This window comes from Vulpes vulpes, chromosome 12 (genome assembly GCF_048418805.1).
Source record: "Vulpes vulpes isolate BD-2025 chromosome 12, VulVul3, whole genome shotgun sequence".
Taxonomy (NCBI): domain Eukaryota; kingdom Metazoa; phylum Chordata; class Mammalia; order Carnivora; family Canidae; genus Vulpes; species Vulpes vulpes.
Genome location: NC_132791.1, coordinates 47,246,273 through 47,260,204, shown reverse-complemented (window position 1 = coordinate 47,260,204; position 13,932 = coordinate 47,246,273). Strand labels below are relative to the sequence as shown.

The window sequence follows — 13,932 nt, the reverse complement described above, 5'->3', positions numbered from 1 at the left end:
GTGGTAGAAAACTTTTTAAAAGATTTATAGATTTGTTATATAAATGAGAAGAGTAGAAGCAAGTAGAAAAGAGGAAGTCTGGAGGAAACCGTTAATCCAGTATCCACATGTTCATGGAGGCATTTTATTTGATGTCCATGACAATTGTTGCAGGTATGCTGAAATCCAGTAGAAGAGCCAAAGCAAAACAAACGTGCAGCTCCTGCATTGCTAGTATTAACTCTTTAATTCTACATTCTTATCAACTTGCAAATCTATCCATCCCTCTCTTTTTTGCAGTTGTTTCCTAAGTCAGAGATTCTACCTCTTAAATACTCCTCAATCTATTTCCATAGAGACCAGAGTGGAAGATGGCGGAAGAGTAGGGTCCCCAAGTCACCTGTCTCCACCAACTTACCTAGATCACTTTCAAATCATCCTGAACGCCTACAAATTTGGCCTGAGACTTAAAGAGAGCTGGAACACTACAAGGGAAGAGTTTGTACTTCTAACAAGGTAGGAAGACGGAAAAAATAAAAATAAAAAAGAATCCACTGGGGGAGGGGCCCCGCGAGGAGCCGGGTTAAGGCTGGGGAGCGGGAACCCCCAGGACAGGAAAGCCCAGTCCTGGAGAATCAGGAACTTTACCAATCTTCCCTGACGGAAAGGGTCTCGCAGGAACTTGGGCAGGATCTCAGGGTGGGCAGTGGAGCCTCCAGCCCCCCGGGGCCGCTGACAGAGGACGTGCGCCCGGGGGAGGGCGCCCCACACCCCGCGGGCCGAGAGTGGTAAAGGGCTGGAGCGCCCGGCGGGGCCTCGGGGAGCAGCGGGTCGGTCAGGCGGGGGCTCCGGGCGGAGGGGGCTGCGCCCTGCTGCCTTCGGGAGCCGCGGCCCCGGGAGCGACCTCAGCAGCGCAGGCCCCGGAGCCCAGGATCCTGCGCTGCCCCCGGGACAGGGGGGCGGGGAGGGCCCAGGACAGCGGGGCCGCTCCTGCCACCGCGGCTGGGTGCCCCCGAGCTGTGCGGGTCAGCGCCCCCCGCCCCCGGAGCATCCAGGCCAGTGCGGACGGGGAGCTGCGGTCGGTACTGCGGGAGCTGACGCCAGGGCTGGGGACCTGGCCGCCGCCAGTGGGGTTGTTGCTCCTGGTGTCACCCTGTGCCTGGGAGGGGCGGGGCCGCCAGGGGACAGGGGCCTCACGGGGTCAACAGCCCCACTGAGCCCGCACCGGCAGGGGCAGAGCATCTCCCCAGGTGCACACACCTGAGAACCGGCACAGCAGGCCCTTCCCCCAGAAGACCAGCTGGAAGGACAGGGGAAGGGCAAGTTCTCAACCCAGCAGCGCTGGAAAGCTCCAGGGGAAGTCCAGGGATTTACAGTATATAGAACCAGAGGGTACCCCTACTTGTTTTTGTTTGTTTGTTTTGTTTTTCCTTCTTTGTTTTTTTTTCTTTCCCTTTTTCCCTCTTTTTTTCCCCTTCCTTTTACCAGTACAACTTGTTTTTAGCCACTCTGCACTGAGCAAAATGACTAGAAAGAAGAACTCACCACAAAAGAAAGAATCAGAAATAGTTCTCTCTCCCACAGAGTTACAGGATTTGGATTACAATTCGATGTCGGAAAGTCAATTCAGAAGCACAATTATAAAGCTACTGGTGGCTCTGGAAAAAAGCATAAAGGATTCAAGAGGCTTCATGACTGCAGAATTTAGATGTAATCAGGCCAAAATTAAAAATCAATTCAATGAGATGCAATCCAAACTGGAGGTCCTAACGACGGGGGTTAACAAGGTAGAAGGAGTGATGACCTAGAAGACAAGTTGATGTCAAGGAAGGAAGCCAAAGAAAAAGGAGAAAAACAATTAAAAGATCATGAAGAAAGGTTAAGGGAAATAAACGACAGCCTCAGAAGGAAAAATCTATGTTTAATTAGGGCTCGGGAGGGCCCCGAAAAGGACAGAGGACCAGAAAGTGTATTTGAACAAATCATAGCTGAGAACTCCTCTAACTTGGGGAGAGAAACAGGCATTCAGATCCAGGAGATAGAGATTCCCACCCCCCCCCCAAAAATCAGTAAAAACCATTCAACACCTCAACATTTAATAGTGAAACTTGCAAATTCCAAAGATAGAGACCAGAGTGATCTAAAACACATTTGATTTGAGTACCTTTAATACCTTTCTATATCATACAGAATACTTTCTGAGAGCATATTAGACTCTTATCTTGCCCATGCTATTTCTCTACCCTCATCTCTCTCTAGACCCAATGACTTACTGGTATTTCCTGAAGCATGCCATTCTATCACATTCCTACATGACTTAGTTTCTCTGGATATTCCCTGGAGTATTCTACTCTTGTCTGGTAAATTCCAGCTAGTATCCTCTGACTTTCTGCCTCTCTGAATTCCTTTCTGACCTATCAAGGCAAAGTTAAAACTACTTTCTTCATAGACTTTCTCTATTGTAGTGCCCAATGCAGAGTCATAGTGATTTGAAAATTTGTTTCTAGAGAGCATAGACTATGTCTAATTTCTGTGCCTTCAGAGCCTGACATATGGTAGTCTTAAATTATCTTTGAATAGGGAAGCAAAATGCTTTGTTTAAAAGTAGGAGGAGGGCAGCCTGGGTGGCTCAGCAGCATAGTGCTGCCATCAGCCCAGGGCATGAACCTGGAGACTCTGGATCGAGGCCACATAAGGCTCCCTGCATGGAGCCTGCTTCTCCCTCTGCCTGTGTCTGCCTCTCTCTCAATCTGTCTCTCTCATGAATAAATAAATAAAATCTTAAAAAAAAGAAGTTGGAGGAACTTGTCAACATGTTGTTGATAACCTCTTTGATCCAAGATTTGATGTCTGAAGTAGGTGATATTAATTCCTTCATTAATTCAAGTGTTTTTTGAACATCTACCCTAAGCCAGGCATGGGAATACAATGATGAATAAAAAGAGATATGTTCTTTACTTCTCTTAGGGAGTTGAAGATTTATTGGGGGAAACTGTTCATTTGCTTGAATTATTAAATAAAATAGAACATATTTTGGGTTTGGTCCATGATGTCAGTCTGAGATTTTCCCTAACACAAAGTTTTCTGCAGTATAAGGTCAAAGCCTTTGCCTGTTGGGCTACTTTAACTTTATGTATGCTGCAAGTCTGTCTTTCGTTCTTCAGCACAGAAAAACCATTTTGGCTTATGGACACTACAAACTAAGAAACAACCATGTAGAACAGGTGAACATCTTGTTTTAATCGGAGCAAAGTTTGTGTTTGGATATCCATGGAGGGTTGAGATACACAAAAGTGCCTTTACAGTTTACTTAATGCATTTGCTGTGTTTTTGGTTTTGCTTATAGGAAAATCAAAGGAATAGGGAAGCATTCAAGAATCAACAAAACAGGATCACCTTCTTAGATTGGAGGGACTACCTTTAGTTAGTGACGTGTTATAATATATGCCCAAGCAAATAGAAGTTTTATCCAGAAGGATAGTGTAGTGATACATTTAACCTACCAACTTTAGTGTAAAACAACTGGGTACAAGATGTTGGGTTCTCTACCCCAACAGAAGCAAATGCCTATGTACAAATGGGAATTACTTTTCTCAAAACTGGACTCTGTCCATTTCCTCAATTAACTTTACAAGCGTGGTTTAGTTGCTTGTTTTTGATGGGCAGGGTAGCAATTATGATGAGAAAAGGGGGTTCTTGCACTAGTTAGGTGGCCAGGCAAGGTTACCAAGGGGCTCATTCTGGCTCCAGAAAGGGCAGCAAATCATGCCCACTGCCTGCAACCAGATCATCTCCACTCCTCAGAACTTGATCAAGTCTACTGCATTGGATTGGGTCATTCCCACTCGGGAAAGTGGGAGTGGGTCATCCCTACTGCCTGAAGCCGGGAGATCGTCCCCACTCCCAGCTGAAGAAGGCAGGCAGTCACTGCTGAGCTCTCTTCCACCAGCAACTCTGGATTTGATCACTCCCATCAGACCTTCAAAGGATCTGAATGTGGCTGACTTCTTCATGTCTCCAAGCTTCCTGCAAACGGCAGAGCCCATGGTGGACAGGGCAGCTGGCGCCTTTTGTTTCATGTAAACATCGGACACTTGAACGTTGTGCCAGCTCTTGGACGGATTCTGCCTTAGTGCCACCAAGGCTACGAGGCCCAGCTTCCTTTTGAGATCCGTGCAACGCCTTTCTTTGGCTGCCAGAGTGTGGCGTAGGGTTACAATTTCCTCCTCCAGTTTAGTGAGTTCGGATTTGAGCTCCTTTCGTGCAGCCCCTGGGAGATCCTCTGCTTCGGCAGTCTGGCAGGATTCAGGGGCGCTCGCTGAAGTCTCTGTCGTGGTGCCCGGCATGGACTGGGAAAGATCTTCATGAAGAGAGTCCAGGTCCAGTTCCTGGCACAGAGAGTTGAACTGGTGGCCAGCGGAGAGAGAATCTCGGCCAGCAGAGTGGAAATCCAAACCTGTGGGGTCCGACTCCCGGCTGGTGTAACAGGACTCTGGGAGGGATGGATCCATATGGTAGTGGGTGGGCGGGTCTCCTCGGTGGGCCTCAAGTCACTGACACGCAGGGGGGATGCGGGATGCGTCGGCTCAGTGCATCCACTTCTGGGTGGAGGGAGGGAGTGGGCGGGCAGGGGCAGGGCAGGCCCTGGGAGCTCAGGGCGCTAGGCGGGGTTTCCGGGTTCAAGGAACCTGGACTCCCCCGAAATGACTGCACGCTCCTGGTGGTGTTTCCACGTCACAATGAACATGTGAGGTGGTCAGTACGCAGATTATTATCAGAGAAGAGAGGTATTTTTCCTTTTGCCACAGTCCAGGATAGGTCTCCGCCTTCGAATAAAGTCTGGCTTCCTTTACAGACCTCTTTGCACCACCCCAGACTTGGCCAAACTCTTGAAAATCAGTTGAACCCTTTGTACGAACAGAAATTTATTTAAAAAGCCCAATACAGGGGATCCCTGGGTGGCGCAGCGGTTTGGCGCCTGCCTTTGGCCCAGGGCGCGATCCTGGAGACCCGGGATCGAAACCCACATCGGGCTCCCGGTGCATGGAGCCTGCTTCTCCCTCCGCCTGTGTCTCTGCCTCTCTCTCTCTCTCTCTCTGTGACTATCGTAAATAAATAAAAAAATTAAAAAAAAAAAAGCCCAATACAGAAAACAAATGAAAACTGCCCAGGAGTGGGGGCACAGAGTTTAGAACTCCTAAATTCCATTTTCCCTTCCCTGGCTACCAAAGAGCCCGAGAAACTCCTAGGACTTCTCATAAAGTGGATTTGAAGGCTCCTCATAATCTTGAGTCTAGGTGATGATGAACATGCATGCTCCTGTGGTGTGAAGTATCAACGGTGCCAGAGGCTTCGGATAGTGAAACTCAGAAAAGGAGTCTGACCAGTCATAGTTGCCTGTTATTTTTAGGAAGAGAGAGAAGGAGAACAAGTAAATCTCTAATTGTTGTGGCAATTTTAAGCTTAATAAAAGCAAAGACTACTATCCTCAGAATTTAGGAGAAGAGAAATAAGACATATGCACATGGACAGTGTGTAGGTTTTTAATATTGCAGTTGCTTTTTTTTCTTCCCAATCAGCCACTTATTTCTGAAAGCATGTCTGCCCACACACATGGCTATCAGATGTGGGAAATGGTCTGCAAAGTAAAGTCATAGTTGGATAGTGTCTGTCTGGATATAAAATTACCATATCCCTTATTTCCAGTCAGAGCTTATAATTCATACAGTGGAAAAATCAGGACTTTAATCCAGTGAGGGCAGGTGATCATCTATCACTTAGTCCATTGCTAGGCTGCCCATTCCCAGGGAATAGCCTTGAGCAAGCTTTAGGTTCTAGCGATTTTGTTGGAGATTCTGGTAGTTACTGCAAGCATGATCTTATGGTACATGATGTGATCCTTAGCAAATTCCAGCATTTGCCATACACATGCCCTATGTAGCTACAGTGAAGCATCTAGCTGGGCATCCAAACTAACTTAAGCCTTTTGGGTTTATATTAAATAACTCTTTCACATAACTTAGTAGTGTTTATTACGTCTTGCTCTGAAGTGTGTACTTCTTTAGATTAAAAAAAAATGAGGATTGTTCTTGTTGAAAGCATGAAAGTTTGGCTATGGGTATAAAGGCCTGAAAATGGCAGCAAGGACTGCCCAAAAAGTGTTTTGTTTGGGGCACCTGTGTGGCTCAATGGTTGAGTGTCTGCCTTTGACTCAGGTTGTGATCCTGGGGTCCTGGGATGGAGTCCTGCATTAGGCTCCTGTCAGGCAGCCTGCTTCTCCCTCGCCAATTTCTCTGCTTCTCCCCCTGTGTCCCTCATGAATAAAAAAATAAAATCTTTAAAAAAATGTTTTATTCCACAGAGTGAACTTTTCCTCCATTGCCTGCAGAAACACTAGTGGTTTCAGGAATGCTCTCTTTGAACTGGAACTCTTTCAAAACTGAGGATGAAAGTTAAAGAACACCCTGAATTAAGCTAAATAACATGAAACACACATTGTCCATTCAAAGTTAAGATTCCAAATGACCAGATTTGAGAGTGGGAAATATCAGTGAGGGTGACAGAACATGAGAGACACCTAACTCTGGGAAATGAACAAGGGGTGGTGGAAAGAGAGGTGGGCAGAGGGTTGGGGCCACTTAATGAGATGACCACTGGGTGTTATGCTTTATGTTGGCAAATTGAACTCCAATAAAAAAATATACAAAAAAAAAAACCCACAAAAAAACCCCAAATGACCAGATTTGAATTTGCGTTTGATTATCCTTCTTTAACTATTTCAGCTACCAGCTTCACTGCCTGTTCTTTTTCTATGCTTCCATGCCCTTCAGTTCAAAGAATGAAATCTCTTGTTAAACTTTGATTCTTGTAAGTAGTGTAATGATCCAAAACAAAACATGGCCTCTGGAAGGGGGCCTCCTAGCTAGCTAGCATTGTTCTGACCTCATGAATAGACCTACCTGTGCAAATAAGTAACACAATAGACAATCCATTTTATTAGGCTTATGTATAACCATATACAAAACATTTATTTTTTGAAAACATAGATCTAATGAAATTTCATTTAATTTACAGTGATTCTAACCAATTGTTTGAATAAACTATCCTATAAAGTTGTAAAATATTGAACTATTGCCCCGTGGTTTTAGAATCTTACATCTCTAGTTTAGACAGTGAAATGATTTTTTATTTTATTTTATTTTATTATTGGAGCTCAATTTGCCAACATATAGCATAACACCCAGTGCTCATCCTATCAAGTGCTCCCCTCAGTGCCTGTCACCCAGTCACCCCCACCCCCGCCCACCTCCCTTTCCACCACCCCTGTTCATTTCCCAGAGTCAGGAGTCTCTCATGTACAGACAGTGAAATAATTTATATCACATAGAAAGGTTCACAAAGTTGTTAATCTGAAGCTGAAAGCTTATTGATGCTATTTAGGTACTAAAAACAGCCAAAATATTTGTTTCAGTAACCTATGAAGAAAGCGTTTGAGAATTATTTTCAATCCTATAACAGTTTGCTATCTTTTATTTCCAAGGAAAACATTATTGACCGGTTTTTATTTTATTTTTATTTATTTTTCATTTTTTATTTTTTTATAGTTTTTAAAAAATAATTATTTTTTATTGGTGTTCAATTTACCAACTGCAGAATAACACCCAGTGCTCACCCCATCAAATGCCCCTCTCAGTGCCTGTCTCCCATTCACCCCCACCCCCCTGCCCTCCTCCCCTTCCATCACCCCTAGTTCGTTTCCCAGAGTTAGGAGTCTTCATGTTCTGTCTCCCTTTCTGATATTTCCTACCCATTTCTTCTCCCTTCCCTTTTATTCCCTTTCACTATTATTTATATTCCCCAAATGAATGAGACCATATAATGTTTGTCCTTCTCCGATGGACTTATTTCACTCAGCATAATACCCTCCAGTTCCATCCATGTTGAAGCAAATGGTGGGTATTTGTCATTTCTAATGGCTGAGTAATATTCCATTGTATACATAAACTACATCTTCTTTATCCATTCATCTTTCGATGGACACCAAAGCTCCTTCCAGAGTTTGGCTATTGTGGACATTGCTGCTAGAAACATCGGGGTGCAGGTGTCCCGGCGTTTCATTGCATCTGTAACTTTGGGGTAAATCCCCAGCAGTGCAATTGCTGGGTTGTAGGGTAGGTCTATGTGAACTGGTGCAGCTACTCTGGAAAACTGTGTGGAGGTTCCTCAAATAGTTAAAAATAGACCTGCCTTATTGACCGTTTTTAGTAAAGAATGAATGTTAATTATTTCTCTAGTAAGAGTGATGAATTTATATATCAGTCCTTCTTAAACATAAAGGTAAATGGTACAACAAAAATGATGGTTTTTTTCACCCTACTACTGTTTAGTAGTTTGTATGTTATGATTTATAAATAAATTATTGAAACTTGAATGTAAAAGCAAAGCCATAGCCTTCACCAGGTCTGGATTGTTTGGGATAAAAGAAGTGAGATTGTACTAACTGATACTTGAGTCTAGAAATGACTAGAGACTTGTACCAATGCCAGCAGTTTTAATCAATGGAATTCTTTTGTTATAAAGGATCAATATAGAGCTTCCTGATTACACCAACTTGTAAAATAATCCACATTGGTGGTTAAGATTGCTTCTGAAGAACTGACAATTCACTCTGCTGGCCAATCAATTGCACTGTTAGATTTAACCATAGTGAGTTCTCTAGGGCTTATTTCTGATACTGCAGTACTTCTACCATGAACATTTTGTTAATTTTAGCTGAATACCAGGAAAAATGTTTAAATATTTAATTAAGCCTGAAGACAAGGCATGTAGTTGAAACCCTAAGCCAGTCAGAATGTATCAAGAGTAGGAAGAGAAAATTGGTAGTTGGACCTTTCTTGTGAAAAGCCAGAATAGTATGTTTGATTTCAGTTTGGAAGTTATTTTCACTACTATCTCATATCATTACCCAGTTCCATCAATAATATATGCAGTGTGTCACCACCCCCCAGCAGAGATTTTCTCCATATGAACTGGAATATTTTCTGCAGTTTACAGCTGCAAGCATTATTACTACCAATACTTATATTTCAGTTGTTGAGTTTGTCTTCATTTTGGATGACATTTCCTTTCAGCAGCCCTTCTACATGGACTAATTAGCTTTAAAAATACTAGCTATATTATAGAATAGGATTTTCCTTTCTGAAGCCCAAACATACAGTCAGGATATTAAGTTGGAGTTACTGTTATTCACTCTCTTTGATGGTGTATAGAGTTGTGGCAGGAATCCCCACAGGAATTAAATTAAAATTTAGAATCTGTTCTCCTTCCCACAGCTGCCTATTCTCATGAGATGATACGTATAGGGTGAATGGGCTTGTTAGCAATTTTGTCATACAGATCCCAGAAGAAGAGAAATGACAGGGAGATGGAGAGGTGGAGATAAGAAAAGGAAAATGATCAAAAGATGTAGAACTTTCCATAGATTAAAAACAAAAATTCTTCTGGTTGGAAACATAAAGATGTTAGGTGTGTATATAAAGGCCTACAGAATGTAGCAGGTGCTCCTTAAACACTGTATTTTGTTCTAGAGAATAAACTTTTCCTTTGGTGCTTGCAGAAATGCTAGTGTTTCAGGAAGTCTCACAGACTTTGAACCAGAACCTGCCCTCTTGGTTTAGGATGAAGGGCAAAGAAGCCTAGGAACTAAGCTTAATAAAAGACAGAATGGGCAAACTTTAGAGGGAATTTCACAGTGTAGGATGTTCTCATTTCCCTTTTTTCATTTGGATGAGGAAAGTGTGGGGCTACTGATTCACCCTTCCTAGAAGTTTGACTTTTGTTTTCTTTTTACATGTTGGAAAATAGCATGGTGGAAGATAAATACTGGGGCAACAGTGGGGAGTCGTCTAGGAAAGAAAGTGGGCAAAGCTGGTATGCGAGCCAGAGAAGATTTGGTCAGTTATGGGCTGGTAGATATAGATTGTTTGTGTTTTGTGAAGGGACTGAGGGCTTGGCGTGTTGTTGTAGTTACAATCTAGAAGTTCAGAGGATGCCTTAAAAGAGAGCAGGAGATTGTAAAAAGACAAGATTGGGACTTGCTTCTCACTATCACCCTCCTCCCCAACCAACACACTTTCCGGATTACATGCAATTCCAACATGTGTAGACTGCTGCTAGAGTACCTGCAGTACGACCAGACTACTTGACCCTTAACCAAGCAGGAAAATTTATCTGGATAATATTTAGATTTTGTATACCAGGAGATACATCTTTCCTCGTGACTCGACACAGAGTGGACATTTACAGAGAGGACAGTGTAGAAGTACATGGAAAGGCTAGCCTTGAACATAGAGGACCCCCAGAACTGACTGGGAAGACTTGTGGTTGGGGTGCTGAAGTCCTGAAGCTTGGCACTGACGGTTTTGAACCAGCAAAATGTGGGTGCTGGGGCGGGGGCGGCAATGCAGCTTGACTGATACAACTGCAGATTACAAAGGCCTGGGAATAATCAGGTTATTAATAGAAAACTCATGATTTTTTTAAGGTTAGGGTCATTGTGGTGGATTTGCTGTAACATGAAAAACCTAAAGACTGTACTCTATTCCCTGGTTGCTTAGCTATTCTGGTCTTAAAATTGTCGCCCCTGCTATGGCAACAGCATAATTACTTTATTTTCTTGATTCTGAGATACAATCAATTGTACATCTCCATTTTAATAAGAGGTTTCTAGGGGGAAAACCTACTCTATTAAAGCATACATTGATTTTAAGATGCAATCCCAATTTTAGAAACATTAAAATATCACAAAATGTGCATTTTAGAATTAAAGGAATACAGTAGTAATGCAACAAGCTACAAGCAAGCTAATGGCTCTGCTTGAGTCTTCTACTGGAATTCAGAATGGGCTTTCTTTTATTTGGGAAGAGAGTAGTCTTTTCTGTCTAGAATATCTTTGTTATTAAAAGTTTTTTAAATTCCAGGGGCCCCTGGGTGACACAGTTGATTGGTTGTCCCACTCTTCGTTTCAGCTCAGGTCATGATCTTAAGGTCCTGAAATCAAGCCTTGAATTGGGCTCCAAGCTCAGCAAGGAGTCTGCTAAAGTTTCTCTCTCCCTCTCCCCCTCCCTGTGAGCTCTTTCTTTCCTTCTCTCTCTCTCTCTCTCTCTCTCTCAAATAAATAGATCTTTTAAAATTCCAGTATAGTTAAACATATAATGTCATATTAGTTTCAGGTGTACAATATAGTGATTCAACAATTCCATATATCACCCAGTGCTCATCATGACAAATGCACTCTTTAATCCCCATCACATATTTAACCCTTTCCCCTCCTCCATTGCCTGTCTGGTAACCATCAGTTTGTTCTCTATAGTTGGGAGTCTGTTTGAGTCTGTTTCTTGTTTTGAGTGTGTGTGTGTGTGTGTCTTTTCCTTTGCTCATTTGTTTTGTTTCTTAAATTCAACATATGAATGAAATCATATGGCATTTGTCTTTCTCCTTCTGGTTTATTTCATTATACTCTCTAGCTCCATCCATTGTTGTTGCAAATGGAAGGATTTCAATCTTTTTTACATGGCTGAATAAGAATGGATTTTGGTTTTCACTGGTTCCTCTCTTCTTTCTGAAAGAAAGAACAGAAGGAAATAGCATTTTTTACATATCTGCTGTAATAAATGGAAGGGAAACTTCCAAACTTTTATACTATCCAGTATCCAGTTTGGACTAGTATAGTCCAAACTTTAATACTCATGAAGATACTAGCCGGTAGGATCTAACAATACATTAAAAGGATTGTTCATCATGACCAAATGGAATTTATTCCTGGGATACAAGGGTGGTTCAACATTTGCAAATTAATCACCATGATAAAACACATTAATAAAAGACAAGAATCATATGATCCTCTTAATTGATACAGAAAAATCATTTGACAAAATACAGCATCCCTTTATAGCATCCCTTCTTGATTAAAACTCTTCAATGTAGGGATAGAGGGAAAATACCTCAATATTATAAAAGCCATATACAAAAATCCCACAGCAAATATTATTCTCAATGGGGAAAATTGAGAGCTTCTCCCCTAAGGTCAGGAACATGACAAGGATGTCCACTCTCACCACTGTCGTTCAAAATAGTACTAGAAGTCCTAGCCTTAGCAATCAGACAACAAAAAGAAATAAAAGACTTTCCATTGGCAAAGAAGAAGTTAAACTGTCACTCTCACTCTCACCATATACATAATACTGTATATGGAAAATCCAAAAGACTCCTCCCACAAAATTGCTATAACTCATATGGCAATTCAGGATTGTGGCAGGATACAAAATCAATGCATAGAAATCAGGTGCATTTTTATACACTAACAATAAGACTGAAAAAAAGAGAAATTAAGAAATTAAGAAATTGACCCTGTATACAATTGCACCAAAAACCAGAGGATACCTAGGAATAAACCTAACCGAAGAGGTAAAGGACCTGTACTCTAAAAACTATAGAACACTTATGAAAGAAATTGAGGAAGCACAAGGAGATGGGGAAACATTTCATGTTCATGCATTGGAAGAATACATATTTTTTCATTAATGTGGTGTATCATGTTGATTGACTTGTGAATGTTGAACTACCCTTGCGGTCTAGGAATAAATCCCACCTGATTATAGTGAATGACTCTTTTTCTGTTGTTGTTCTTGTTAATGACTCTTTTAGTGTACTCTTGGATTTGATTTGCTAGTATGTTGTTGAGAATTTTTGGATCCATATTCATCAGGGATATTGGTCTATAATTCTCCTTTTTGGTGGGGTCTTGTCTGGTTTGGAATTAAGGTAATGCTGCCCTTGTAAAACAAATCTGGAAGTTTTCCTTCCATTTCTATTTTTTTGGAAGAGTTTGACAAAAATAAGTTATTAATTTTTCTTTAAATCTCTGGTAAAAATTGCTCTGGAAAGTCATCTGGCCCTGGACTTTTGTTTGTTGGGAGATTTTGATTACTGATTCAATTTCTTTGCTGGTTATGGATCTGCTCAAGTTCTCTATTTCTTCCTGTATCAGTTTTGGTAGTTTGTATGTTTCTAGGATTTTATCCATTTCTTCCAGGTCGGCCAGTTGGTTGGCATGTAATTTTTCCACAATATTCTCTTACGATTGTTTATATTTCTGTGAGGTGTTTGTTGTGACCTCTCCTCTATCACTCATGACTATGCAGGCCCTTCATCTCTTGTGATAGTCTTTGTTATTATTTATTTATTTATTTATTTATTTATTTATTTATTTATTTATAATATTTTTATTGGAGTTTGATTTGCCAACATATAGTATAAAACCCAGTGCTCATCCTGTCAAGTGCCCTCCTCAGTGCCCATCACCCAGTCACCCCATCATCCCTCTCACCTCTCCTTCCTCAACCCTTTGTTCATTTCCCAGAGTTATGAGTCTCTCATGTTCTGTCTCCCTCACTGATATTTTCATTCATTTTCTCTCCTTTCCCCTTTATTCCATTTCACTATTTCTTAGATTCCCTGAATGAGTGAAACCATATAATGATTGTCCTTTTCCGATTCACTTCACTCAGCATAATACCCTCCAGTTCCATCCATGTCGAGGCAAATGGTGGGTATCCATCCTTTCTAATGGTTGAGTAATATTCCATTGTATATATAGAACACATCTTTTTTATCCATTCACCTTTCGATGGACACCAAGGCTCCTTCCACAGTTTAGCTATTGTGGACATTGCTGCCATAAACATTGGGGTGCAGGTGTCTTGGCTTTTCACTGTATCTGTATCTGTATCTTTGGGGTAAATCCTCAGCAGTGCAATTGCTGGGTCGTAGGGCAGTTCCATTTTTTTTTTTTTTTTGGCAGTTCCATTTTTAACTCTTTGAGGAACCTCCACAGTTTTCCAGAGTGGCTATACTAGTTCACATTCCCACCAACAGTGCAAGAGGGTTCCTCTA

At 41.8% G+C, this 13,932-nt stretch overlaps 1 protein-coding gene across 1 annotated transcript; it reads right to left on the bottom strand.

Annotated features, from left to right (window-relative positions):
• Nucleotides 1-3,714: 3,714 nt before the first annotated feature.
• On the bottom strand, nucleotides 3,715-4,490 carry TPD52L3 (TPD52 like 3). Its single transcript, XM_026001301.1, has 2 exons — nucleotides 3,829-4,490; nucleotides 3,715-3,781 (listed from the first exon to the last, which is right to left on the bottom strand). The coding sequence occupies exons 1-2, from the start codon at nucleotides 4,488-4,490 to the stop codon at nucleotides 3,715-3,717; spliced, it is 729 nt and encodes a 242-aa protein (XP_025857086.1).
• Between the last annotated feature and the right edge of the window lie 9,442 nt (nucleotides 4,491-13,932).

Bases quoted from the DNA above. Each gene is read 5' to 3' on its own strand.
- TPD52L3 (XM_026001301.1), bottom strand. From the start codon at position 4,490: ATGGATCCATCCCTCCCAGAGTCCTGTTACACCAGCCGGGAGTCGGAC. The intron at 3,782-3,828 runs CCGAGTGGGAAT...TGATCAAGTTCT, and splicing joins GATGACCCACTCCCACTTTC to GAGGAGTGGAGATGATCTGG.